The sequence below is a fragment of the Ischnura elegans genome, chromosome 7, assembly GCF_921293095.1.
Source record: "Ischnura elegans chromosome 7, ioIscEleg1.1, whole genome shotgun sequence".
NCBI classification, from domain to species: domain Eukaryota; kingdom Metazoa; phylum Arthropoda; class Insecta; order Odonata; family Coenagrionidae; genus Ischnura; species Ischnura elegans.
In genome coordinates this window covers 74322430-74348580 of record NC_060252.1, presented here as the reverse complement: position 1 = coordinate 74348580, position 26151 = coordinate 74322430, and the positions used below count along the sequence as shown (strand labels likewise).

Genomic DNA, 26151 nt, shown 5'->3' with positions numbered 1-26151 from the left:
CCACTCTGGTTGCATAATGAGACCTAACTATGAAACGAAGAAAAGACATCCGATAATTTTCGGGCGTATTGTTAGGGCAACGGCTCAAGGTAAATAAATAATCGGTGTCGTCTGCCAGGTCGTGTCGGTACATTAATCATCGCTACAAATACCCTCATATCGAGCCAAAGGTAGAATCATATTGTCTATAAATTACTTAAAAAGCAGTATACACAAGATAGGGATAATTACGGGGCAAGTATGATCATTGACATGAGAACTTTCGTTGCATTATCAAGGTTTATCATTCACTTTTACCTTCCGTAGTTAAGTTTATTATGTGGCAAATAGCGGCATGAAAATGTTTTTTATGGTTGTAAGTAAACAATATTGGTTTCCCAAAAGCGTACCAAGTGCCAAACGTGAATAATATTAATATATAGCCGCAGAAACATGGTGATGAATACAACTATATTATACTCTTTATACTTCAGCCAATTTTATTATTTATTTCAATTGATGGTTATAATGTGGTAGTATTACCTTTCTGCTGTGTTACGGTGCATTTTAAAATGGTTTGCGTGAGCTCGTCTCCCTTAGTATATTTTATAACATAGATTCTTTAATCAAAGTGATCAGCAGAAGAAATCTGCCCGCCATGTTTTTGTAGGGTGTAGGGCTGGCTTGGGTACCCTACATCAAGTAGGGCCCGTTTAGTTCCAAAAACGGCCATATGTAGGGCTTGATGTGGCATATGTAGGGCGAGATCGCTTTATGTAGGGGCTGATGACGTATCCAGGGTCAGTTGGCCCTATAGGGTCGACTAAGAATACAGGCCTAACAATAGGCATTTTTTGCAGATTGAGTGGCTGTGTCCTGACATTAACATACACATACAAGGTGATATTAGATCATAAGGAAAAAATCTTATTAAAAAATTTATTGGCAACAGTCATTTGAGAATATAATATTTGGCATTTTATCACAAACAGTGTAACAAATGTCAAATTTTACATTGAAGCAATAAATAATCACGTCCTTAGAGATGGATTTTCCTTGTAGTGAGGCTCTCCAAACCAATCAGTATGCTCTTCTAAGTACCTGAAAATTGACAAGAATGACTACAGAGCCATATCCTTTCCACTCCATTAGAGGATGGCACCACAAAGTATCCATTTTTATGGATTCAGGAAATTGCTCATCGTAAGGTTTCACAGGATCAGGATATGTATCATGAAATATGTATTGTAATAACAAACTATTATCAGCAAAACTCACAAAATTTACATTAGATAGTATAGGCATGCTCAGTTGTTACCTAATTTTCTAAGTTTCAAGAAGGCAAAACTTTCAGGTAGCTTTCACATCAATCATCAAATTCTTAATGAGCCATATTTTTCTCCACCTTGCATCCTAAATCCGGCCAGACAAAGTAATTCTAAAGAGCTGTGGATGATTATCCAGTAAAAATTATCAAATTATTGCTGTTGCAAATGAAGTTTAGTTAACTTGTAGCTTTATGGCTCTCTGTATCATAAGGGAGTGAAGATGTTGGAAAGGTAGCACAGTTGCCACTTAGGGCTGATTCATTAATGGGGGAATAGTTTGAAAGAATGCATGACTCATAACTAGGAACATAGTCAAAAGTCATAGGACATAGGGCAAAAGTCGCAAATGCGATGACGCGAATTCCGGGATTTTCCCGTGAATACACGACTTTCGAGTTAATTGCGATTTTCTCCAATTCATGGGCGATTTTCACCAACTCGGACACGATTTTCAACATTTTTTCTTCTGCTCATGCTTCTCACACGAAATTGTTTTTCGAGGTGTATATTTATCCGTAATTTTTTCACTGCATTGGCCACTTTCCGACGCGACAAATTTCCATGGGCCGCCGTACACGGCACAGCGCCATGAGATGTCTCGTTTGAAAGTGGCCTGAATTTCACGGCACCGTGCCGTGAACGGTGGCCGGCAAAAAGTCGTCACGTCTGAAAGTAGCCTCAAGGTAGCACGGTGTGTATTTCATGCCATAAACGGCCCACCGCCAGGCCGGATTGAACCTTGCCTTGCTGACCGTCGACAACGCCGTTCCGTCAACTGCGCGATTCGACTCGTTTGAAGACATACATTGAGACCAATGGCTATTTGAAAGCACGGTACCGTGCAGTTGACGACGGCCGGAGCAAAGCCGGCTTGTCTGAAAGCGGCAAAAAGTGGCGGTGTGCCGTCTATTCCGTGAAACACGCACGGAGCTACGTTGAGGCAGCTTTCAGCCGAAACGACTTATCGCCGGCTGCCGTTCCCGGCACAGCGCCGTAAAATTCAGGCCACTATCCGACAAGATGACTCTCTGGATTTCACGGCGCTGTGCCGCGAACGGCGGACCGTGGAAAATCGTCGCGTCGGTGAGTGGCCAATGCAGTGAAAAAATTACGGCTAAAATATTTGCCTCGAAAAACAATTTTGTGGGAGAAGCATGAGCAGAAGGAAAAAAATGATGAAAATTGCGCCTGAGTCGGTGAAAATTGCCCATGAATTGGAGAAAATCCATAATTTCCACTAAGAAACACATTAGAGGAAATTAGGTGACTTGTTTGTGAGGAGAATCTCTAAACCGCATTCACACAATGTCTACAAAGTAGCCAAAATGCCATGGGACTCTGATGGTTGATTTAAGAAAATTACTCGAGGGTTGGAACTATATATATAGTTTTGAGATAAAAAAAATTGTCCAGGTTCTCTGTTAATAATGCCAGTACATTTCTGGAATCAGCCAGAAAAAAATTAACATTGTGTTTAGCTATGACGATAAACTTTTGACCACTATTTCCACAAATGCAGCATGCTTACAGCTTCTTCAAGCATTGCTCACACGACATTCATGAGGTTCAAACATCATGTGGTGTCAGCCAATAGAAATCTGATTCCCGTCGTAGGCATGGCCGAAGCTCCTAGTGGACTTAAAAAGTTACTTATCTCAGGTAAAAATCAGATTTGAGCTCTGAAAATTGGCCTGTGTATTTTTCATTCATATCTTTTTGGTTTTAAATAACGAAAACAAATTTTTTATTTTGAGTGTTCCCTCGTATTAAACCTAATTCACGATTCCACAAAAAATTGAGAGAAAAAAATTTTGAACCTCAAAAATGAATTTTCTAATAGGGTAGTTTCCTTCATCAAAGAAAATGAAAGGCATTGATTGCGATTCGTTACCCACCATTAGTGTATTCATAATATACAAATTATTTCGTTTTAGAAATTCCGGTTTAGATTAATGGCAATGGTCCATTTTTATCCTCATTTGAAAAGGGCCAGATTGGCGCCCATGCCATGCCACTCAACGTGACGTCACAGGGACCTAGTTTCTATAAGAGAAGATAGGAGTTATACATCGTCCGAGGTTACCAATGGATGCATGAGGCGCAGAGCTCAGGGTAACATGTCTCAATAATCACTTATTAAAACTGGCTAAGGTCGGAAAGTTTTCTTCGTTTGATAAGTTATTAATAATCCTTATTTAAGCCAAGCGCTACCAGTCAGCAGGGTACTCAGCTACCCGCTAGCAGCCTGCGTCGTATCAGCACTAAGCCTCACCTCAAGGTCACCTCACAGGGCGGCAGCAGGAACCAGAAATACGTCGTACGGAGAGATTTCCCGGCATTCATACTTACGCGTCGAGTTTTTGCGCGCTTGAAAATGTTCACTTTTCATTTAATCGCGAAAAATAGATATTGTCATTTAAAAATCTAAAAGCGTGAAATACGTACCCCAGGAGTAATAATCTTTCGATTTAGGCAATAAAAAAATAATAGGAAACCACCCTATTTTGGGCCCATATTGAGGTTTTACACATTTTAATGTATTTTTAACACGTGAATGCACTTGCATGGTGAAACATCAACTGCCTTAAAAGGGAAGAATAACAAGCAGATGAACTTCCAAATTAGGAATAGATTTGATACCTAACTACCAAAGAAAATTGCTGATCTGAAATGAAAAATACAACACAAGGTGCTATTATAGGAGAGGGTCATACCATTTCAAATCACCCAACATGAATAAAATTTGTTGCTCGACATTTTTAAGTACCCTGATTATTTTATCATTGGTTCCCTACAAGTAGACTATCACAAAACACCATTTGAACAAAATTTAAGAAGCCATACTTTTTTTTTGGCAGCCATTTTCAAAAGGGCGGCTGGGCAAATTTTGATGAAAAATGTGGTTTGCATAAAGTTTAACTTTGAAGCTATTTTAATAGACATCAGAATAATAAAAAAACCAGTGTGTTCATCATGAAAAGAACTTTGGGAAACAATTTTTTTAATTTTTCTATCATAAAATACAGTCAGTCAAAATCTTTCCGTAAAAAATCAGGAAAATTTTGTCAATGCTAACTTTTTAACACCATAAATTTTTATGAAGGAAACGAGACTCACTAATAAAATGTTATTTCTGAGTTAATACTTAGAAACTACTAGCAGCATAAGTTAGGGAACAAACAAAAAACAAATGCACTGAGAATGCACTCCTTTTTTTTCTAGAGCTAGTCAAAAAATGCAGAAAGCCTTTTAACATCGATGTTTGCAGGTCAATATCTAAAAAGGGACTAAATGAAAGCAAGTGAAAATTTTACAGAATGTTCTTTATACACATAAAAATATCTCACAAAAAAATTATGACTGAGACTCTACTACATTTAGAGTAGTGTAGCAGTGAATTTCAACAAAAATGCAACCACTTTACATGCTCCTGCAGTGAAAACAAGGGCTCGTGCAGTGCAAGTTAGCACACAGGGGCTTGATTAAATAATTACTGTAACAATAAGTATTGTTTAAATCAGTGGTTCCCAACCCTTTATGTCTAGCGACCCACCTTTTAATTTTTTCCATTTTCGCAACCCACCCCTACCCCATCCATGATTACACACACACACATACAAATACGTATGTATGCGTTGCCAGATCGTGCACAAGCACTGTTACGCTATTGTTTTCGTTTCAATGTAATAGGAAACCATTGCACCAAGATTTCTTATGTTAAAAAAATAATAAAAATGACACATACATAAAATTAAAATTATCTGATGAATCAGTTAAATTTGGTACATTTTCAAGAGCCACGCCGTGACCCACTTAAATTCCGCCCGCGACCCACTGGTTGGGAAACGCTGGTTTAAATCATTAAAATTACATTTGTAATGAAAAGTTATTTAAAAATAGAAATATTTTGAATGGTCTGCATCGTGACCACCATCTGTTGTAACCACAACGCACTTGCGGGAGTAAGCTGCAGTACAAAATGTTTACAACAGATGGTGGTCATGATGCCGACCACGCAAAATATTTCTTTATTTAAATGAATTTTTATAATAAATGTAATTTTAGTTTAAACAATACTTATTGCGGTTAAAAGGTGTTTTTTGATTGTTTACTAGTAGGGAACCAATGACAAAAAAAATCAGGACACTTAAAAATGTTAAGCATCATGGCCTCAGTGATTTGAAGTGGATTGACCCGACAACTTAATGCTCGAAGATTCTTACCGCTAGAACTAACTAATACTTACTCCAGAAAAGAGTGAAGGTATCCTAAAAGAATTTTCAGCTTTTTCTCATGCATTCCTGAAGCATGAAGGAGATCAGGAAGCTTAACTGAAAGTATGAATGAAATCGACATTTAAAAATACGTGTATAATTAATATTAGTGATAGCATGTAAATTTTAATGAACTGAAAAAAGTATAAGAATAACTGTGCTCCCACATTATAGCACCAACATGAATATGCATAAAATATAAGTGGAAGGCAGAAGAAAACCATATCATTTTTTATCATGTACATTTCCTAATTATGAAAAAGCAGTTTTAGGTTGAATTAGTTATACAGTAGACTCTCATCATTACCAAGTTCACAGGCCCTAAGATTCGTACGGACGAACTTCGGATGAACATTTCTTTTCGGAAACATAAAAAAAACAGCATTTTTTAATGCAATAATAATCACATACCGTATAAGCGCGTGTAAGAGGCGCACCTTTTTTCCCAGATATTGCAGCCGAAAATGGGGGTGCGCCTCTTACACAAACTTCTTATCTTCCCCCCCTCCCCTTCACCGGTTGCAAGTTCAAGGGGAACTGAGTGGCCTTGGTTTTCAGTGTGAGTCAGTCATCTGAAACCCTGGGTCAAAATCAAGCGGCAGGCAGGGGAGTTTCTCCCTTAGTGACGTATTTTTAAAATGCTCCTGTTTGAATTTCTTGCAAGCATCGCGCTGTCACGTCGGTACCCCAGAGGTGAACATTGAAAAGATCGCGCGGGGTGAGTCGCTCCGGAGCGCGCGCTAAATTTATTGCCACGAGTGGGCATCCCGCGGCATTTATACTGCATATAGTAATATTGGTGTCAAAACCTGCGGTTGAAAAAATTCAAACGAGTGTGCTCATTGTTGGACTTAATGGTGGATAGAAGAAATCGGAAATGCTTATAAGTGAAGAGCGCTGAAGGAGAGGTCGAGGGGAAGAGGGCTCCCTCCCCTCCGTATTTAAAGCTACGAGTGAAGGAGCAAGGGAAGAATACGTCCGATCTTGCATGTGACGTCGTTGCCTTTAAAGCGAAGGGGCGAAGGCGCAGCAATGTGATATACGCAGTTTGCGTTGCCTGAGTTTCCAGTCCGTCTCGTCTTGTTTGAATGCGCTTATGCTACGCTTGTTTCTTCCGAAATTGTGCTGTTTGGACTATGTTGAATATTAGTAGCCTCATTTTAGCTATAAATCTTTGTGTCAATCAATTAGAGCTCAAAAAACTTAAATGCTGTAAGATATACGTCGCGTTAGGTCTAATTCTTTTTAGAACCTCGTGCGTGTCATACAATTGCTGAAAGATATCGAGATATCTTCGAGCTCAGAAGGTGACTCACGTAGCATTTGACCTCCAGAAACTCGGGGAATTGAACCTGGTAGACCGAAAAAGGTCAGTTGGTGGAATGGGGTAGGGATGAAACACGTTTCCATTGTTCCCCTGTAACTTGATATTTTCCTGTGGAGTCTCGGAAAGGAAAAAAACGGCAGAGGCATTAGCTGATGGAGAGCCGAGTGTAGTTCCGTTAGGCCCCTTGCACACACACCGATTTTGGACGGCCGGTAAAATATTGGCCGATATTTTACCGGCGAAGCGATGCTTGCACACACGCCGGATTTTTACCGGTCAAACGATACGTTGCTAAGTTTTTAAGCCGGCGTCGGCGATCCACAGTGACAATAGCCGGCAGCTAACCGGCATTTTGCCGGTGCCGGCGTGTGGTCGGTACGTGTGCAAGCTCCAATGCTCTCCCATTGTTCACTATTGGAATGTGGACGGCCGATATTTTACCGGCCGTCCAAAATCGGTGCGTGTGCAAGGGGCCTTAAATCTACGACGTGGTTATTATCCTACGGCGCTGAGATTGCCCCGATTGTTGTTTAATCTCTTGGGAAAGCTCATGTCATTTGCCTGTCGTGTTTTGCCTTAAAATTTTCCACGGCTGCAATTCTATTGCAATACTCCTGCGAGAGCTTTTAAACAAAATTGCTCGTGAGTAGGACAAGCAACGTAGAGCGATGGCGTATGCAAAGAGAGGATCGGAACTCTTTCTACTCCCTCTTATGCCGCCGCAGTTATCAAAATTTCCTCTTTCAAATAGTACTGAAAGAGGACATTTCGATAACTGTCGAAATTCCAGGCATACGTCTGCAACACCGCACGATAGGATAAAAAAATGTCGCAAAATTTTTTTTCTTTATAGCTTCGATCCTCAAAATAGGGGTGCGCCTCTTACATGTGTGCGCCTCTTACACAAGCTTATACGGTATTTTGTTGTTTCAATGTTGTATTGTCATTGATTAGATTATAATTATACATTTTAACATTAACATTTAAAGTTATTTAAGACACATTAATAAGATTGGCAATCAGATGACACATACCGTATTCCTCCGAATATTGAGTTTGAAGTTGAGTTTCTTGAGTTTCAGGAAAAAATTTTAAAATGGGATTGAATATAGTCCCCCCCTTAACTTTTATCACGGGCATTTTTGGAAAAAAAAGGGGAGACTATATTCAGACATATACGGTAAGTATACGCAATAAAAAAGCATTCCAACATGCAATGGGAAAATCACAGGCTGCATCATTCTTAGTCATGGTCATTATTTGAGCATTTCTTTCAGAAGGAAATTTGCTCCATTGCACAGATAGTAGTAATGTTGGTATATCATCAAAAATATTCCATCAGATATAAAGAAACCCACATCTAAACGACGATGACCAGTGCACCACGACAAAGGAAGAAGCAGGGACAAGAAATACGGGTGACCTGACTATTTTTGGCCTCTATTTCGGTGATTCGGACAGCTAATACCTCACTATTTTGAAGTAAATTGTAAGTATGACCAATGATTGCTGCAATTGTAAGATAAATGCAGTATTTATAAAAGCCATACACCAATTTTGTTGGCATTTTATTTATCAACAAATAAAACAAAATGGAAAAAACTGCCTATGATGTGGAACTATCCTTTCTTTTTGTATTCTGATTCTGGACACAACATGAGCACCAGTGCATACAATTCTGCCGGCTAATTCCCATTTCCTGTTTGACTCACTTTCCCAGTTATGTTTGTGAAACTGGATACTTTATGGATTTGATTCACCTGGTAGTCCTAACTCATCCCAAGCTGAACAGAGAAAGATGCATTCTCCTTATTCATGCTTGTATTAGCCCTTCAAGGTCCGCAAATTCATTATAAATTTGTTTACCCAGAAATTCTTAAATTCTATGGTGTGGGGTGTACAGCAATGCTTAGTGATTTGTTTTACTTAGGATTGGGAATGCATCAAACTTTGTGACAATATTTTTCGATGCTGCTGGGACCTATTTGACTTCAATTTGTAATTTCATGACGATGAAAAATTTGCAATATTATTTCTTTTTATCACATGTTAATGTACCTTTTTCGATAGCACCATGACTACTTCGTAGGAATGAAAACTTAGTTTGTATTAAAGAGAGTCTACTGTATTAGTTATTTGTAATATTTTGATACTCATGCTATCCACTTAGTAAAATACCATTAACTTTTATATACTTTATCCTGCATAAAATATAATATTAAGTTATTGTCATCAATAACCAAAAGGCATAATTTTGACTATTTTTCAAAGCAACGGGGGCAAGTTTCTAACTGGACAGAGGCAGGAGAAGTATTTTCCATTATTGGGGATATGAAGAGGAAAACTTTGTTAACCGCATTCTTTTTATTGGCTACGACACATGTTTTGTCATTTCTTGACAATTTTAGTCTGTTCTTGCTCCCGTGAGACTTGGCAGATTAGCATTTCCTCCCACTTCGTTCACGCAAAGATACGACTGGGCTACCTGCCTCACCAATTCCGTAATTTACCCTTATCATTTTAGCCAAGTTAGGAAGCATGAATCGCATATAGGGGAAAAGTAAACGAAACACCTAACTTTTTTAAATCCATTACTTAATGTTCATGGGACTAAAAAATTAGCAATTCTGCTAAATATTTGGTTTTGCTAACCCACTATAAACATGGTCAACAAACTTAAATGATGCTTGAAATACATCGTATTTCGGGCAGATTATTTTCTAAATATCGTGTAGATTTAAAATTTTGCAATGTTGATTACTTTTGTGAACTCTTGAAAATTATACATCAATACCTTGCCTTCCTTTAGTTTTCGTGCAAGAAATAGGCACGCCATAAATGGAAATAAATATTAACATGGGAAGGAGAAAGAACTAAAGAATGATTGAATTAAATTCTTCTCGGGTGTCTGTCCAGGTAAGGCACTCCATCTACCTCTAAGCCAACGATTAAATCAAAGATCCTTCGTCATCAATGATACCTACAAGATGTGAGGTGCTGCGATTATAAAATTCTATCTCTTCGTCTCGGCAGACTTTCAACAGAAATAAGTTGTTTGCTTTGCCCTTTCCACGCTACTACTTATTTTACGATAATGGCGTGACTAATTTTTAGTGCTAACACAAAAAATCTTTTCTCTATACTAATGATACTTTGCATAATTTTCAACACGATGGAGAAAGAGACATGAAAACTAAATGAGGTTAAGGTACATGTTTTGGTGTATAATTTTTGGGAATTCACAAAAGTGAGTCAATACTTCACCTAAATATGCTGAGAAATGATAAAGCATGTGTTGAATTAAAAAAAAATGAAAGTGGATTGCAAAGTTTCTCTCTTTATTTCCCAGATAATGGAAGATGCTTCACCAGTTTTTCTCCTGTCAGCATAAAAGAAGAGACTTATTACATAAACATGGCACCTCACTACCGGCATCAATGGCCTTGATGAGGAATAAAAAGTCTTCCATTTTTAACGTCCTCAAAGATGATGGACCACGGCAGCCGGATGGAGAGCCCGAAAAGAATTTACATACTTCAAATATTCGCCGCTAGAAAATCATATCCTACATATTTTATGATTGTAACTGAATCATAATGAAAATAACTAATTTAAAAGACCGTACATTCACCTGACGATACGGAAGGAACTACAAATATTAACCTACCATGGTTATTTTGGAAATGGGCTATGAACCTCTTTTTTTTCTCGTCACTGAGCAATAGAAGGCATCACAAATGGCGGTTAGGCGGGCTGCCGTTAAATTTCGTAGGTGTTGGAAACAAATATCTATCTTATGCGTAGATAATAGTTGCTATTCGCTACTAACCACAAAATTCTCAGATTAAATTCTTGTGCAAAAATTTTAAAGATTTTATTTGATTGCATTTTCTAAAATGGACAGTAATTTCTTTAGCGCTAAGATCATTGATATTCAACTTCAAAGAACGGAAAATTTAAGGCTGTATGATTTTTAACGATCTTTCACAGAATAAAATCAATAAGAAAGAGCATTTTTTTAAATTCCATCTTAAATAGCCACCAAAAATTTTAAAGAAGGCCAATAAAGACAGAAAAAGGGTGATGGGAACTAAAGCAACATTTTTTTTGCGACTTATTAAAAATGTTTGAAATTACGAAACTCAATATTATGAAGTGCCTATTTTCCGGTCCCCCTGATTTCGTATAATCGAGAGTTTACAGTAGCTAATTGATATAAACAAAGCATGAGTTGACAGCAAACCAATGCCGCTGGTAGGGTTATAAACCACGAAAGGAGGGAGACCCAACTACCCTCGGAGTCCAAGATAATGCGAAGTCCCCACTAGGAAGGATCGAAAAAGGTTGGTGTTGAGAATGTGTGATTATCCACATGACCTTTCTAAACAGGTGTCCAGCATAAATGCTCTATACACAGGGGACGGAAGAGTCTCATGGACCTCAGTCCTCAATTCATGTTACGGAGAGAACTCCACCGCCTCGAAAGAGTTACAGAAGTTTTAAATGAGTCTCGAGAATATTCATAATAGTATTTTTTTCGATAAAACTACTTATTACGTTTGCAAAACATGAGAACCTCTAAAGCAGCAGCTGTAAAGTCAATACCTATGCAGATGGCTTAAAAGGCATCAACTAAATTTAGTTCTCTTATGGTAGAAGACCTAAGTAGAAAAATAGGAATTTGAAAAGATCTCAGTTTTTGATCCCCAAGAAGTTTCAACTACAGACGTGAACCCTAGCTTAAAGACAAAAAATTCATGGCCTCGAATCAATGGAGACAGAGAAGTTGATGCTGGGGTTGGGAGAATTACAGAAACTACTACAAAAGCAAAATTCCCGGGGTTCAGTGGACATATTTTTAACCCTTTTACTGCCAGCATATTTCGGGTAGGATGTGCGAAGACTGCCAAGGCTATTTTCCAGAATTTGCAACATTTCATATTTTTTAAATTTTCAGCCACTTAATTTTATTTAATACATCTAGATTTTTCCCCAATACTTAAGATATATTCATATCTTATAACCATAGATAGATTATGAGGGTTTACATAAATTACAGCCAATGAAAAGGCCTCAATCACGAAAAAAGAGTCATATAAATCGGCCCCAGGCAGTTTTTGCTCAACAAGCTAGGGCGGATATATCGGCCCAATGGCAGTAAAAGGGTTAAAACAATCCAGAGCTCAAATTGTCTGAGACATTGTTTGGATCTAAGGGCCTTTAAGCAATTTGGATCCCCTCTGCAAATGTGGACTCAGAAAGATTTCTTTCCTGCTATAGCACTGTGTTAACAGATAAGAGGACAAATCTAAAAGAAGACAACTTGATCAAAATAGCAATATTTCATTTGAAATTACAGACAATCAAAAGTAATTTTTCTCTCTATGTAAGCTGGATATATGGATATGCGTAGGATAAAATATGTAGGTGAATTCAGTCAATACTCCATGCATATTATTGGTTAAATTATACCCGGTCAATAGTATCCTAAATGTAGGGCAATGGGTGGGCCACTGAAAGCATGGCTCTCAATCAACATCAATTATTTTGCCGTTAAAATAACACCGATTTCAGGGCAAAATAACTTCGCTTTTGTAAATATGTATCACCACTTTTTTGGCTATAAAATAACCCCACCTTTTGCATGTCCCTATAATCATGGGTTATTTGAACAGCGTTCAATTAAGTTAACAGGGAATTTCTCTTTTCATGCTTAGGCACTCACGTACATAGCCAATTTTAAAGATAAGATCTGATGAATGAGTTCAAGACTTTCTCACCAAATAATCGGGCCAAGTGTGGGGCACCATACAGCTGAGATGGGGTATTGGCAACACCAGCTCCCTCGGGAACCATCCTCCAATTCATTATTTTTCTTAACAGGGCATTTTCGCTGGCAGTCATTCCCATTGAATTGATGGATGACCGATCATGAGCTACTGATGAGACCCTATTGGATGGAGTCACACAGGAGGGCGTTGAGTAGCTTGAGCTAGTACTGGCCGCACTGTAGGTATTTAAAAAGAAAAGCTCCGCATTAGATAGGTAGGAAGAAAGCAGATATTTGCTGACAATCATCTAATTATTTTGGGAAGCATCCTACAAATAATATAATTTTTCTAATGAAATCTTCTTGGATTTTCCACCGGGTGAGTTGCTTGTAACCCGATGTTTCGACAGCTACCTCCGCCAACATCCTCAGGGCGTGAAAAACACAAGAAGATTTCACCATTACCATAAGCCAGGAAAGAACAAAATAATACATCACACAAGATAATTTTTAAACGATTTTCATTTTTCCTGGTGAATAATATTTAGGAATTCTTCCAGAGTTCTCAACCAGGTAAATTCAGGCGTATTGGCCGACATTCCAGAAAACTATTTGTCTTCCATTTTCACGGCATGTTACTCAATGCATGTGAAATATGAGTGTGAAATCGGAAATTCATTGAGTAACATACCTTGAAAATGGAAGAAAAGTCGTTTTCCGAAACATCGGCCAATATGCCTGAAATAACTTGGTTGAGAACCTAGGGTACCATGTAGCTTCCCGCATGCTCATATAGGATCATATGTTGGAGCCTAACTTCTTACATAGGCATGTGTAAAGGTGCTTACATATTGTTATTGAGTACCATCAGCAGCCTATATGGTCATGTTCCTACGTAAAATGGAAGCACGTTTTAGTGAGTACGGCGTACAGGCTGCACTATGAACGTAACATGCATGATTATATTTTGAAGTGAATATCCATTGCAGCATATTTGGATAATGTGATGGAGGGTCTGCCCTTCAAAATGTGCCCAGTCTCAGTTTGCTCCGAGCAGTAGGATGCATATTCACTCAAAATATGTATTTTATTGTGTCCAAGGACAATGGAGCATCCACTAAAACAACAGTTCAAGTTTTGTGTGCAGCTTGGGAAGAATGAAACAGAAACACATCAAATGCTTCAAAGAGTCTTGAAGGAGTAATGCATTTTTAGATCTCAAAGCTGAAGGTGGCACAAAAAGGTCAGGGAGGAGGTCACAGATGAGGCCCATTATGGAAACCCATCAAGAGCGCTCGTACACAAGGGCACGAGTTTTATTTCCACATTTTCATCAGTTCTGGACCTGGAAGGCCGGCCCGGGTGTTGAAAGTCTTCGATCGACATGTTGCCGGGTTTGAATCGCGGTTTCCAATCGAACACTTGAGGTATTTTCTAGGCATGTTCTTTTTAATACAATAGATTCCGGTTAATTGGGACACATCGGGACTTGTGCACTTTGCCCCAATTAAGCGGCTGCCCCGATTAGGCGAACTCTCTTGTATATGGGCATAAAAAAGTTTGAAATGGTAGAAAGAAGACTAAAGAATGTTTATAATGTAACATAAGTTAATTAAACTATTAATCTATCAGCAAGTTTAGATAATTTATTATCATTTTTAAGAATTATAACATTTTTGTTAAAAACATTTTTCACAGCCACGGGCGACGCTGAATGAATGTCTTTTACTAAGTCCTAGTAAAGAAAAGTCCTATCCTATCGCGGATAACATAACAACAAGAGCTTTCAAAATAGGGCAAGAATAGGAACATTTGTGAAAAATAAGAGTAAATCAAAGGAGGAAAATATAAAAAAAATAGTACATATTCTGAAAACAAAAAATTTTAATTTCGTCACGAGTATAGAGTCTATGTCGCCGACTCATGGCCCAATAAAGCGGCATGCTGTCCCAATTAAGCGGAGAATACTCTGGGATATTCCTCTATTGGGTTCTGTTCTTCAAGATCTGCCCCAATTAAGCGGCTGCCCCAAGTAACCGGTGGACCCATTAAACGGAATCTACTGTATGTTGAAAACGTATTCCGACTAAATTTTACCAAGCAGAGAACAAAATTTCAACGCTGCACCATGTTCTCGAATATCAGGCCAATTCAAAAATGAAAGGGGTCAAAAAACTGAATGTAAATTGTCACCAGGGGTTACACCCGTCTAAAGCCATGCTGTTACACATGCTGACTCAGAAATGATGAAATAACATCTATCTAGTGGGAGAAGCCCAAAATATGAAGCCGACGCACACAGCAATTTCCATCCAGTTATTTTAGGGTCCCCCCTCGTAACAAGTGTCTATTGAATCTTTTATAATGTTTAAATGTCAAATAATGTCATCGATATTAGAGTCACCTTAATGGGAAAAGAGGCCAGACAAGAGGTATACTTTGAAAATTTCAGGGAACTAACCTTGACATGGCATTGTGAAATGTCCCTGAGAGTGACTGATTAGCACCTTCCACCCGACTTTCTCCAGTTGATTCTAGTCGAGGAAATTTACTGGAGTCATCCTTGAGATCATGAAAAGAGTCCTTTGATTTCTCTAAATGCTTAACACCCTTCTCTTCACCATGCCTTTCTTCTTTCAATGGAGACTTCACACTAATATCGTGCTTTAAATCCGATAGCTCCTTATCAGAATCACCACATGAGATGCGAGGTTCCTCTTTAACTTGCACACTTAAAAAGTCCTCAATAGTTAACCTTCCAGGAGTATCATAGCTGCAATGAAGCAATAATATCAATCATAAATAAATTTTCTTCGTAGAAATTTATCACTCGTTCATTCATTAAGTGGTTGAAATATAAAAATGAAGAAAAAATAATTATGTCCAGAAAAAAACAATGATCATTCAGATAAAAATTACCAGTATGTAAAACCTATGAATTATGTACCCAGCCTAAGTGTCCCAAATTTGCTACCTTATAAATCAGGTTTGTAAAAGGACCCATAGCAAGGCAATACGGGTAAATTAAAAAAATTCAAATGAAGGGAGGATACCTACTAATTTTATTGGAATTGCATTTTTTAAACTATGTTGACTAACCTGTTGTTCTGCTCCTGCTTGACAGCGAATTTTGTTGGTGTATATTTGCTATTTGAACTCCTCCCTTCACTTCGACATGAGTTGGAAAGTGATGCTAACGATGCCACCTCTTCCTCATACTGTTCTTTTTCTTGGGCATACAACAATAATCCACTCAAGGTGTGATCAAAATATATCCTAATACCGTCTACCACTTCTTTGCAGAGATTCAAGCTGAAAAAACATGAATGACATGAATTAGGTCAAACATCTTGTCATCTATGTACTATCAAAATGCAATGCATGACATCAATAAAAGAGAGCTCAGTCACCAAACATCCATCAAGAAAAGTCCACCAAAAAGATGCGTTAGGTTAATAGAATGATCTCAAGCACTCATTCCTAACTTATTGGGTAAGTGCTCAGTTATGCATCAGAATTAACCTCAAATAATTCAAGCGCTACCCTGGGATACAAATGGGAGGTTTACAATCAACTAAACAAAGATTTAGCCTTAGAGAGCCACAAATTGAAGTACAGTGGAGCCCACCTATAACTAAGGCCGGTTTTGCTACATAAAAAAATCCTGCTGCTAAAGAAGGCATACAGAAATGAATCACGCAAATAACAAAGTTATACTCGCAGGAAGATATATGTTCAACCTCTTCTAAGCAGTTAGTAAACATGGCAATTTCATATTCATTTTAAGACACAGAGAGCTCTAACAATATCTAATTATTTCCACCCGTTTGAGATAAATCTATCAGTGACACCATAACTCGTCTTCACAGACTAGAAGGACAAACAAACTCCAATCCCTACCATGGACTGGACAAAACCTATCCCTGTATGTACTGCACTGGGCAACTCCTACCCCCTTTCACCAGCCACCCCTCCCTAATTCTATGTTCAACCCTTCCTGTGCTTGTCAGTCTCAGGAGGTTTCCTTCTGCACCAAGTGCTGCGTTACCAAAGTGCACAATCTTAAACATAAAAGGAGAATGACTAACCTCCTCAAAGCCTTCTCATAATCCCTGGGTCTTCGACTACCATGTCCATTAGCATGGTGGTGATGCTGATTCCTTGGCTGCTTCTTCCTCTTCTCAGGAGATATTGTCGCTGGGAACAGCTGATTGAGTGCATACTGCTTCATGAAGCCCTCCAATATTGCTATAACATTGGGAGAGGCAGGCAGCCTAACCAACTTCAGGAGAAATATTTTTCAAACAAGGGAAATAAAGGAGCGTAAATTGCTATGAAAATTGATCTGCCAAAAACACTCACACCAAAAGATTGTAAGGACTGATGCCACTTCAGAACGGAAAGATTTTTCTATTGATACGAATAACACTTAAGAGTAAGTTTCTATTTGAGTGAGGGAGCATCATCTAGGCTGATAGTTCGGGAGCAATCTCGTTCTCTGGCTACCAGTGTTTAATCACTATTTCAATATAATACCAACTAAGTTCCATTGTCACACTTTCATTTATTTCAGGGAGATTAAAAATATAACAAAATTCAGCCAGTCGTAAGCCTAGAAAATGACAAATGATCATAATGAAAAGTGAAGAAAACTTTGTAATTTGACCTTTACTTTTCATTATATTTAATAGATTCCATAAAGTCACGCCTGAGACAACTAATTATAGAAATGATTATAGTGAGAATGCTACTCAATAGCTACTTATCTGAAGAGCTTCAGAGCACATTAAGATATTCAGAGATATTTGTATGCATTTCTCACCAGCCTTGGTAGTTTTATCAGAAAAATAAGAAGCAATACAAAAATTTGCTCTAGCATGTTACGTACTACATGAGTATTAATGGTGTAGCTGAATGAAGTACTACCACAGGTTCAAATATTCCTCAGAATCCTAACAAATTCCATTAAGCAACATTCAAACGACTTCAGAGATTATAGATTCCACGCATCACTAGCACAGGGATTTTACATTTACAGGGAGAAATTGATTAAATCAAAATTAGAATTTTCTATGAAAGGAATACATAATGGTTTTGAAACTACGTAAGTGATGTTCCTCAGATACACAAAAGCCTTAAAAATATATTTCTGCAATACTGGACACTGTTCATCTACGGGAATTGAATTCAACTGAATTTAGCGAGATATGATGGAAAAGCTTGGCAAATATAATAAAGTAAAACTTTTTCATTTTGAACTAGACCTGAAGGTGAAGCAAAAGCATTTCAACATTTGTAGCCCAGGCATTAATAACTTGTGGACTGTAAAAAATCAAAAAGTTTTACTTATTTCTTATAGGGAATTGAGCTGAAAATGGAAGAAACTAAGTTAAAAGCAACTATGCACAGAATAGACACAGTCAATATGTACCTATTCATATACTTATTATGAACTTTATCATGAATATGATAGGAAAATTAGGCTCCCATGACATCTATGGCACATCTACTTACCACATAATTCATATAAGAAGCTCAGAATTCAAGCCTTCAACCCTAGACAATCTGGGTTCAAAATGTAAAACATATTTCTCCATTAAAGCTTACAATTTTTCTGTTTCAAACCAGACCTAAATTGAAAAAAGCAAGAATTTATGACATTGGATAGTTGATTATTTCCAAATTGTTGAGGGGGATAACTGGACATGAAGTATTACTGCAAAAAGAATAACTGAGCCACAGAAAGGGAGATATCTGGTCACTTCACTTCTATGCATATGAGCCATTGTGGTAGTAACAATTATAAAAAGTTTTTTAAAATGTAGCATTGAGCTGAAGGTGTCATTGAAATTCTCACAGGATATTAGGCTCCACTCCACTCACTACAACCTTAAAACAATCACTAAAAACTTCCTCTGAAATCAATTCACCCATTAAAAGTAACTGGATTGTATTTTTTTTGGTGATTTGATTTCTGACCATCTCTAGTGTTGGAAGTTGGCATCAACCCTGTACGTTTTAAGTTCAGAGCAATTCTTTAAAGGCCTGGTTACAAGATACATTAACACACACAAGTTAATGAAGTTCATGAATGCAAAAATGAATGGCGAAACAAAAAAAAAGATCTGATGCTTTCCTGGTGTATGCTGGAAGTGAAGGCTGCTTGGGTGGTCCACCGGGTAATCTCCTCCATGGCTACCGACGCTTCGGGGTAAGAGTCATACTCCATCCTCAGGGCTGAAGGACTTATTATCTACAAGGTCGCTTTTAACTTAGTTTCTTCCATTTTCAGCCCTGACAACTCATACCCTGAAACCTCGGCAGTCGGCAGCCATTGTGGATTACCTGGTGGATGACCCAAGTAGCATTCACAGCAATGCCGAAATGCTTCGCGTAACCACCCAAATTGTACGAATTCATGAACAGAAAATAGAACCTGCTCTAATTAGGTTCAAGCACTAGTACATGTTCCGCTCCACCTAAATCGTTCATGCATTTAGACACAAACTCGCATGCTTTGATATCTCGTGAAACCAGGCCTTAAGACTTCACAGCACTACATCTACAGACAAGGGAATGAGAAACCTTGTGCTTGCACGTAATCAGGTCGCCATCATCCTCGAGTAGTTTCTTCAGGTTGTCGCTGAGGCTGAGGGGGATTCTTCCCTCGGACGGCTCCCCCTCCTCATCACCATCCTCGTCTTCTCCAGCGGCATCCTCATCCTCCCCATCCTCCCCCCCATCGCTGTTCTCCTCCTCCGAGGAAAATCCCTCACCCCCTCCCTCGTCCTCCTCCTCTTCCTCCTCCTCCCCTTCCTCATCTTCCCCTCCCGAGGATGCAGCCTCCCCATCCACCCCCCCTCCGCCCCCTCCCCTGCTACCCCTCCCGCCACCACGTGCCCCTCCCCCTGCCCGCCTCTTACCCCTCCTCCGCTGCCGCTTCACCGTGCCCCCCCCACCCCCCACGCCACCCTCCCCGTCCGACGTCCTGTCGGATGTCTTCCTTCGCCTTGCCTGCTGCTTCCTCTCGCGCCTGGAATTGCATGCGGGTAGATATGAATTTGAGCACCTTTTCCAGCAGCTGCTCAGTCTGTCTGCTTATCTCCAGATTGTTTGAGGTCGTCGTATTGCTCCCACGCAAGACGACCTGGAAAACACTTCATTTTCATTGGATGAGAAGGTCACAACAAATGGTACAAGGAATGTTGCAGTATTGAGACAAGTTGGCATTTTTTAAAAATGTGAATTGATATAAAAAAAAGCGAATTTTCCCAATTTTTATCTGCCCTACATTTGATTATTAGTGGTCAGAACCGTTTTACTCAAAGAGTAAGAAAAAAATTCTGTATCACATTTTTTTCCATTACGTCTCATATAAGCATTGTTAACATGGCATTTGCTTGCCAATGACCCTTTAATGGTACCATAACATAATAAAACTAATATGATAAAATAATATGAATTTAATATTTACACAAGGGATATTTTCAAAACTCCAATTTTGTAGTCAGCACATTAAAACTTAAAAGCTATTCTCAGCTCTTAGATACTTAGAGGAGAAGATAACTTTTGAGGAATAATTTCTGGGCTAAGAAAATTATTTTATCATTGTGGTAAAATGGATGCCAACTTATTTCATACAGCACTTACTTCTATGATAAACATATCTAAGCATAAATTTCATATGACTATCATTGAAAAGCAAAGCTGTATGCTTCACTGAAAACATCATTTAATCCCATCAAGTCATAAAAACCTCAAAGTCTCCTGGTCAAAATTAATGGTGCAGTCATAAAGATTTTTATGAATACTAAGATAGTAGTAGTGATAAATGGTCAACAATTTTTCTCCTACTTCCATGAAAAGAAATACAAGAAATTTTTAAGCAGTAATTATTATTATTTACGTAGTAAGCAACTATTATTTCTATTTTTGTGAGCCACTGGCAGCTTAAAAGGATATCTATGTCCACTAAATCCAAGAAGACATCACATAAAAACTTACTCTTAAGATTCACACTTGGAGTATCATGATAAACCTTGACTTGAATATCAAACAACAAACTGCTTGTCAAGGAAGCATAGAGCTTTGCTTCGTCACACAATCCCAACGTTATATTTTGTATAACTCTACATAGTAAATTCAATTTTACGGATACACCTTCCCAGACAAGATTTTCAAATTACACAAAGCATGCAAACAATGAATAAAGGGTATAAGCAAAATGCTTGATTTAAATCATCCACAAAAATGAAAGACAACAAAAGAACTAATGAAGCACAAATAGCAGGAATTTGCCATGCAAGGAATAGCATGAAATAATGAGAAATGTAGGCAATAATGCCAATCAAATCTATCTTTTGGAAAATTTTTCAAGCATTGAAGTACAATGTGTAATCATTAAAGACTACATGATGTCTTTTAGCCTTGCTATTTCATGTTATTTCCTTATCAGTCAACAATTTCTAGCAATTACCATGGTTTGGATGAAAAAATTACGTAATAGATTCTATGACAAGAGCACACAGCCCTGATTGAATTTTCTTCATATCCAATATTTTTAATGGATTAACTCTCATTAAAACAATTTAAGCGATTAAAAAAATGTTGAGAGCATGATTTTGAAGTAGAATAATTCACAAAGAAACTTACAACCTAGTTTTACTGCGGTACCATGTAAAAAATGAAGCATCAAAAGCACCTTAGGTGAAATACTAGTCTTTCAAAGCTGTCCATTTTCCAATTATTCTTTTATTTTATCAAAATTTGCCTCTTATTTTCAAATATGTAACACACAATATTTCTATAATATTCCGAATTTATTCCAAAATTCCTTTCCTACAGTATATTCTTCAATTAGCAAATCAATTTAATCAATTCTTGTATGAGGCTTTCTGTAAGACACTTCAATGCATTAATATAACCAACCTTTCAGCTACGGTGAATACATGAATACGAATGATGACCTGAACAAATTTTTTGATAGCTAAGTCTTCTGAATTTCCTGCTTAAATTTAATTAGCTATACATATTATTCATAAATAATTTTGATTCTTGACCTAAATAAGTTAAAAATTTCTACTTCCCTTCATGGATATCGAGGTATTCACTGCTATATCTCATAAAAATATCCTATAAAAAATGAAAATATAGAGAAAATTTAACCCAGGATGTAAGTGATAGAGATAGTCAAAGAAAAGAAAATTTACTCTGACAAATTCATCAATGAATAAAACAGGTTTAGGTCTAGTAATTTGAAAAAAATGTAAGGATTACTCAATACCTCATCATAATCCAAATAACAGTCATATTCTGCTCAATTTTGGGTATTCGATTCCTTGAACCAAATTCTTAGGGTGAAACTTTGTCACAAAATGAGACCTTATAAATATGTACTGCAAAACTCATGTTAAGACGCCATTTTCAACTTTCATTTCCCAACTCAATCTTATCACACAAGACATCCAAAAATACAAAGGAAGCTTTCTAAGTGTATTATCACTCACAGCTGCAGCTGTGCTTTATCTGAAAGTGTTCTTTGAAGTCGTCGATTATCGTCTGTATCCTTGAGGACATAATCTTCACCAACACAGCGGTCCCAGGAGGAGTTCCATCCCTAAAAGAAATTCAATGGTATTTTTATAATGGAAGTAAGGAAATAAAACTTTGTAAGGTTCACTGTTATTTAATTATGGGCAAGACCCGGGTTTCGTAACTTGGTTACATCGTCAGGTGACTGATCTTGCATGCATCATACATTTATACGCAAAGTACACAAGTGACTGTGAGGACATCTATCGGAAGGAAAAGGACTAGTTGAAAGGGCGGGGGTGAGGGTTAAACACAGAATGGAATAGTGAGAGGGGGGGGGGGGTAAGGGGCAGCCTTGATTTGGGACAAGGGTTTTTCCTGTGAGGATAGGTATCTGACCAGCCAGGGGAGGGCGGGGTTAAAGTGGGTGAGGAGACGAGAGCTAAAGAAGGTGGCAGTGTTGGAGAAGAAAGAGAGGATTAGCGGGGTACATTGAGTTTTCTAAATCACAATAGTCTATGGAAGGTCATTGAGTCTGGCTGTGGAAGGTGCTGGTATAGGTTAATGATTTCCCTGAAGGACATGGGTCACTGGGGGAATTTCGGTAAAAGCACTGCATAGTATTCGTTCTTGGAAATTTAACGGCACCCATAACTTATAAAATGTTCAATGTTGACAATAATTAGATTACCAATTGTCCAAGCACCATTATTGAGTGAAATGTAGTACACAAATGGCTTTAAAGTACTTTCAGTGTCACAGAATTGGAGGGGCTGCTGAGGAAGCAGAGAGCATGACAGTCATGTTGAACTAAAACTTTTGGGCCATGACGCCACGTCAATTTTTTGGTGACCCCAGCTGTGAAATTGCTCAAAAGTTTTTATTCAACATGACGAGTACCCGTGAAAGTTTTAACGAAGAATTGCAGTCATTTATACAGCTTTTCGAGAAATATCTAACTAGAATTGATGACTTATGAGACAATGACGTAGCAGTTCAGCAACACACCCTTAGTTTCTTCACTTATGTCTCCAATGGTAGTTCGGTCATAGGAATAAGGAGAATGGCAAAGAGTGGAGAGGAGGGTATGTTTAGGGATGAAACTTGGAAAGGAAACCCATAGCCTTTGGTGCTCAGGATGGGAAGGGATTGGGGAGAAAACAGCACACAGGGGGAGCAGAATGATTGTGGGCTTTCCTGGCATATATAGTATCGCGGAAGGTTACCCCAGATTTCCACAAGGCCAGGTTCTCCATCATGGGCGACATTTTGATGCACAAGTCGTCCATTGTTATCAGGATATGATGATGATGGATGACTCGTACATCGAAATCTCGGCCGTGATAGAGAACCTGACCTGGTGGAAATCCCAAGTAACCTTCCACGTCAAAGGGGGAGAGTAACCTTCCACATCACAGGGGGAGATGTTCGGAGAAATGGGCTCTCTGATGCCAAAAAAGGGATTCAGAGCTTTGGGCATGGGTTGAGGTATCAGCTCTGCGCATTTCTATCTCAGATGACTCAATCTCAATGATTCTGGGAGGGAAAATTAACGGAGTAACATAAGGATACATAAAACACAGGTGTTATATAAGATACAGGTGGGTGGGTAAGACTTCAGATAGAGTACAGCCGAGGAGATGGTGATAATCGTGATCCTATGGCTGCCCACTCCTAAAGTCCACTGTCATTATTGTTCCTCATAAAATATTACTTCAAAAGCAATGCCCCAGATAGCACAAGTGAGGGAGTTATCTGTTTCTTATAGTTTTCTTAAGGTAACAATTGATAAAAAGCTTATCCTAAGCTAAGGAAATTATATCAGGCATGGATGAGATCTTAGGGAAGAATATGCAAGGAATGCCGTCAAATATCCTCATTTTTAACATAATTTGCTTCTGTTGAATAAGCGCCTAAGGTGGCAGAATGGCATACATACTTTACATCCTAAACAGACACAAACTCTGTCTGACAGGAATTTAAAGCCTACCAATGAAATTCAGTGAGCCTCTACAACAGCTTAACAACTGATAAAAGATTTTCCTGTAAAAAGAAAAACATTGGCCACTTCAAGTGACATGCTAATGAAGATGCAAAGCATAACATGTGAGCCTTTTTTTGTGATGGAAAACCTGCTAGAGGAATCAAACATACAGCCTTCACTTCAGCAGCTAATCACTCTGTCCATTACATCACCACTTCAGACAAGGGTTGAAGGTGTAGTTACCACTTTAAATGGTTATTATAAAGATAAAATTGAAATGCGGTGTGCATGAAACTAACTTACTTCATTTGAGGTCCACACAACCTGACATTCATTCATTGTATTTTTTGTCAAAGTAACTTGATGAACATCCAAAGAATGAAAATTTGATTAAATAATGAAATAACTAAGAAAAAGAAATGAAGAGAATAATAAACTAATAGTATGGGCACAGTATGCTGAGCTTTGATTGTCTGAACAAATGGATGGGAAAGCCCAAACAGACAATGGAATAAGACAGATAATCCATTCTCGACAATTTCTTAAGTGCTTTTACTTTATCATGCTCTCCTGAATATTAAAATCTAGTTATTTTGAGATAGGAAATTGTAGCCAAGGAAGAATAGGAACAGTAGAGGAATGTTGGGAAGACTGAGAGAGTCGGGGAGTTATATGACGATGGACTAGATAAGTGATAGGAACATAATTCTATTAAACAATGGATAATTGAGGATCTATTGTAATGAAAAGAGCAAGAGAGTTCAATGTGTCTTATAAGTGACTACCGATCAAACAGGAAACCCACCTGAAAGTGAATTAGGTACTCCACACATTTTCTTCCCCGGCTATCTTTGTTGACAATGACTTCAAGAACCTGAAAACAAAACATAGATGTGGATGAGTGTTATGTGAGGATAAGCCGTTCTAAATCATTCAACTTATCATCATTTAGGATGAGAAATCTTTCAATCCTTTATAACCACAGATGAGATCAAAAAATCGTGGAAAAAGTCTTCAAATGAAGCAATAAATGTTCGTTAAAACAAGCAGTACAAATTTCTATTCAACATCTCCAAGGAAAGGCATTAAAAATTACTATCTTACGGTATACAGAAGCTCTCGTGAACTTATATTAGTGTTTTAAATGTAGAAAAGCTTACTTTGGAGTCATATAAAACCTTAGCTTTGGTGGGATCTGGCTCGTAGCAAAGCACCTTTTCTCCTTCTGAGAATTTAAATTTCACACCCCTCGTGGAAACCATTCCTCATTAAGTTCTAAAAAGCAAGACAGTGGTTCCGAGAAAGTGAACACAAAAAATTCCATTTACACACTGCAACAGTTTTACTGCGCTATTAATCTCTCGAGCCTTCGTTCGTTCGTGCAGTCGAAGCTTTTTCCACAGAAGGCAAAGTATTCGTTCGTCAGTTCACAAATAATAAATAGTGCCGTAAGTAAATGAAATAAAATAGTGTGTTACGGTGTCAATTCATAATGCCTTCACGAAATCCACCAGCAGTCTTCTATCGACATTTCCGAACATTTTCAGTGGCGTTCCGAAACAAATCCGCGTTCGTTTACTTTGAACAAGCGGAACATGAAACAGACGGCATGGAACGCTTGGAACGGAAAGTGGACCGCTTGGATCAATCCGAATAAACGAACGAAACGGAAACGCGGACCTCCCGCTCCCCCAAAACTCAAGCCCCCTTAAGGGTCGCGCCCACAAATGTTACAGTACATTCAATAGAGTCCCCTTGATCGTGCCCTCCAATTGCGTCCCCTCAACTTCAGCATGAGAACCGGATGATGCCCATTTAAATCCCCAACTGATAGGAAGATCCAGCTCACTAAAATCTATGGTAGTTTCAGAATGATGTGTGAGGGAAGCTGGTCTCAATCAACCTATGATTAAGTAGATACAAGGGCGCAGCTAGGAATTAAGGCTGGGGAGGGGGGG

General features: G+C 38.3%; 1 protein-coding gene and 1 long non-coding RNA gene across 2 annotated transcripts; both read right to left on the bottom strand.

Annotated features, from left to right (window-relative positions):
* Positions 1–904: 904 nt before the first annotated feature.
* LOC124162997 (protein male-specific lethal-3) lies at positions 905–25789 on the bottom strand. The gene is made up of 11 exons (XM_046539779.1): positions 25354–25789; positions 24999–25067; positions 22185–22294; positions 19602–19747; positions 19264–19469; positions 16767–16960; positions 15778–15990; positions 15140–15451; positions 12689–12915; positions 5554–5638; positions 905–1080 (listed from the first exon to the last, which is right to left on the bottom strand). Exons 1-11 carry the CDS (start codon positions 25453–25455, stop codon positions 1011–1013), a joined length of 1734 nt encoding a protein of 577 aa, XP_046395735.1. The 5' UTR covers positions 25456–25789; the 3' UTR covers positions 905–1010.
* Positions 20047–22176, bottom strand: LOC124162799. The gene is made up of 2 exons (XR_006865680.1): positions 21962–22176; positions 20047–21810 (listed from the first exon to the last, which is right to left on the bottom strand). It is a non-coding gene; the product is annotated as an uncharacterized LOC124162799 (long non-coding RNA).
* Positions 25790–26151: the final 362 nt, after the last annotated feature.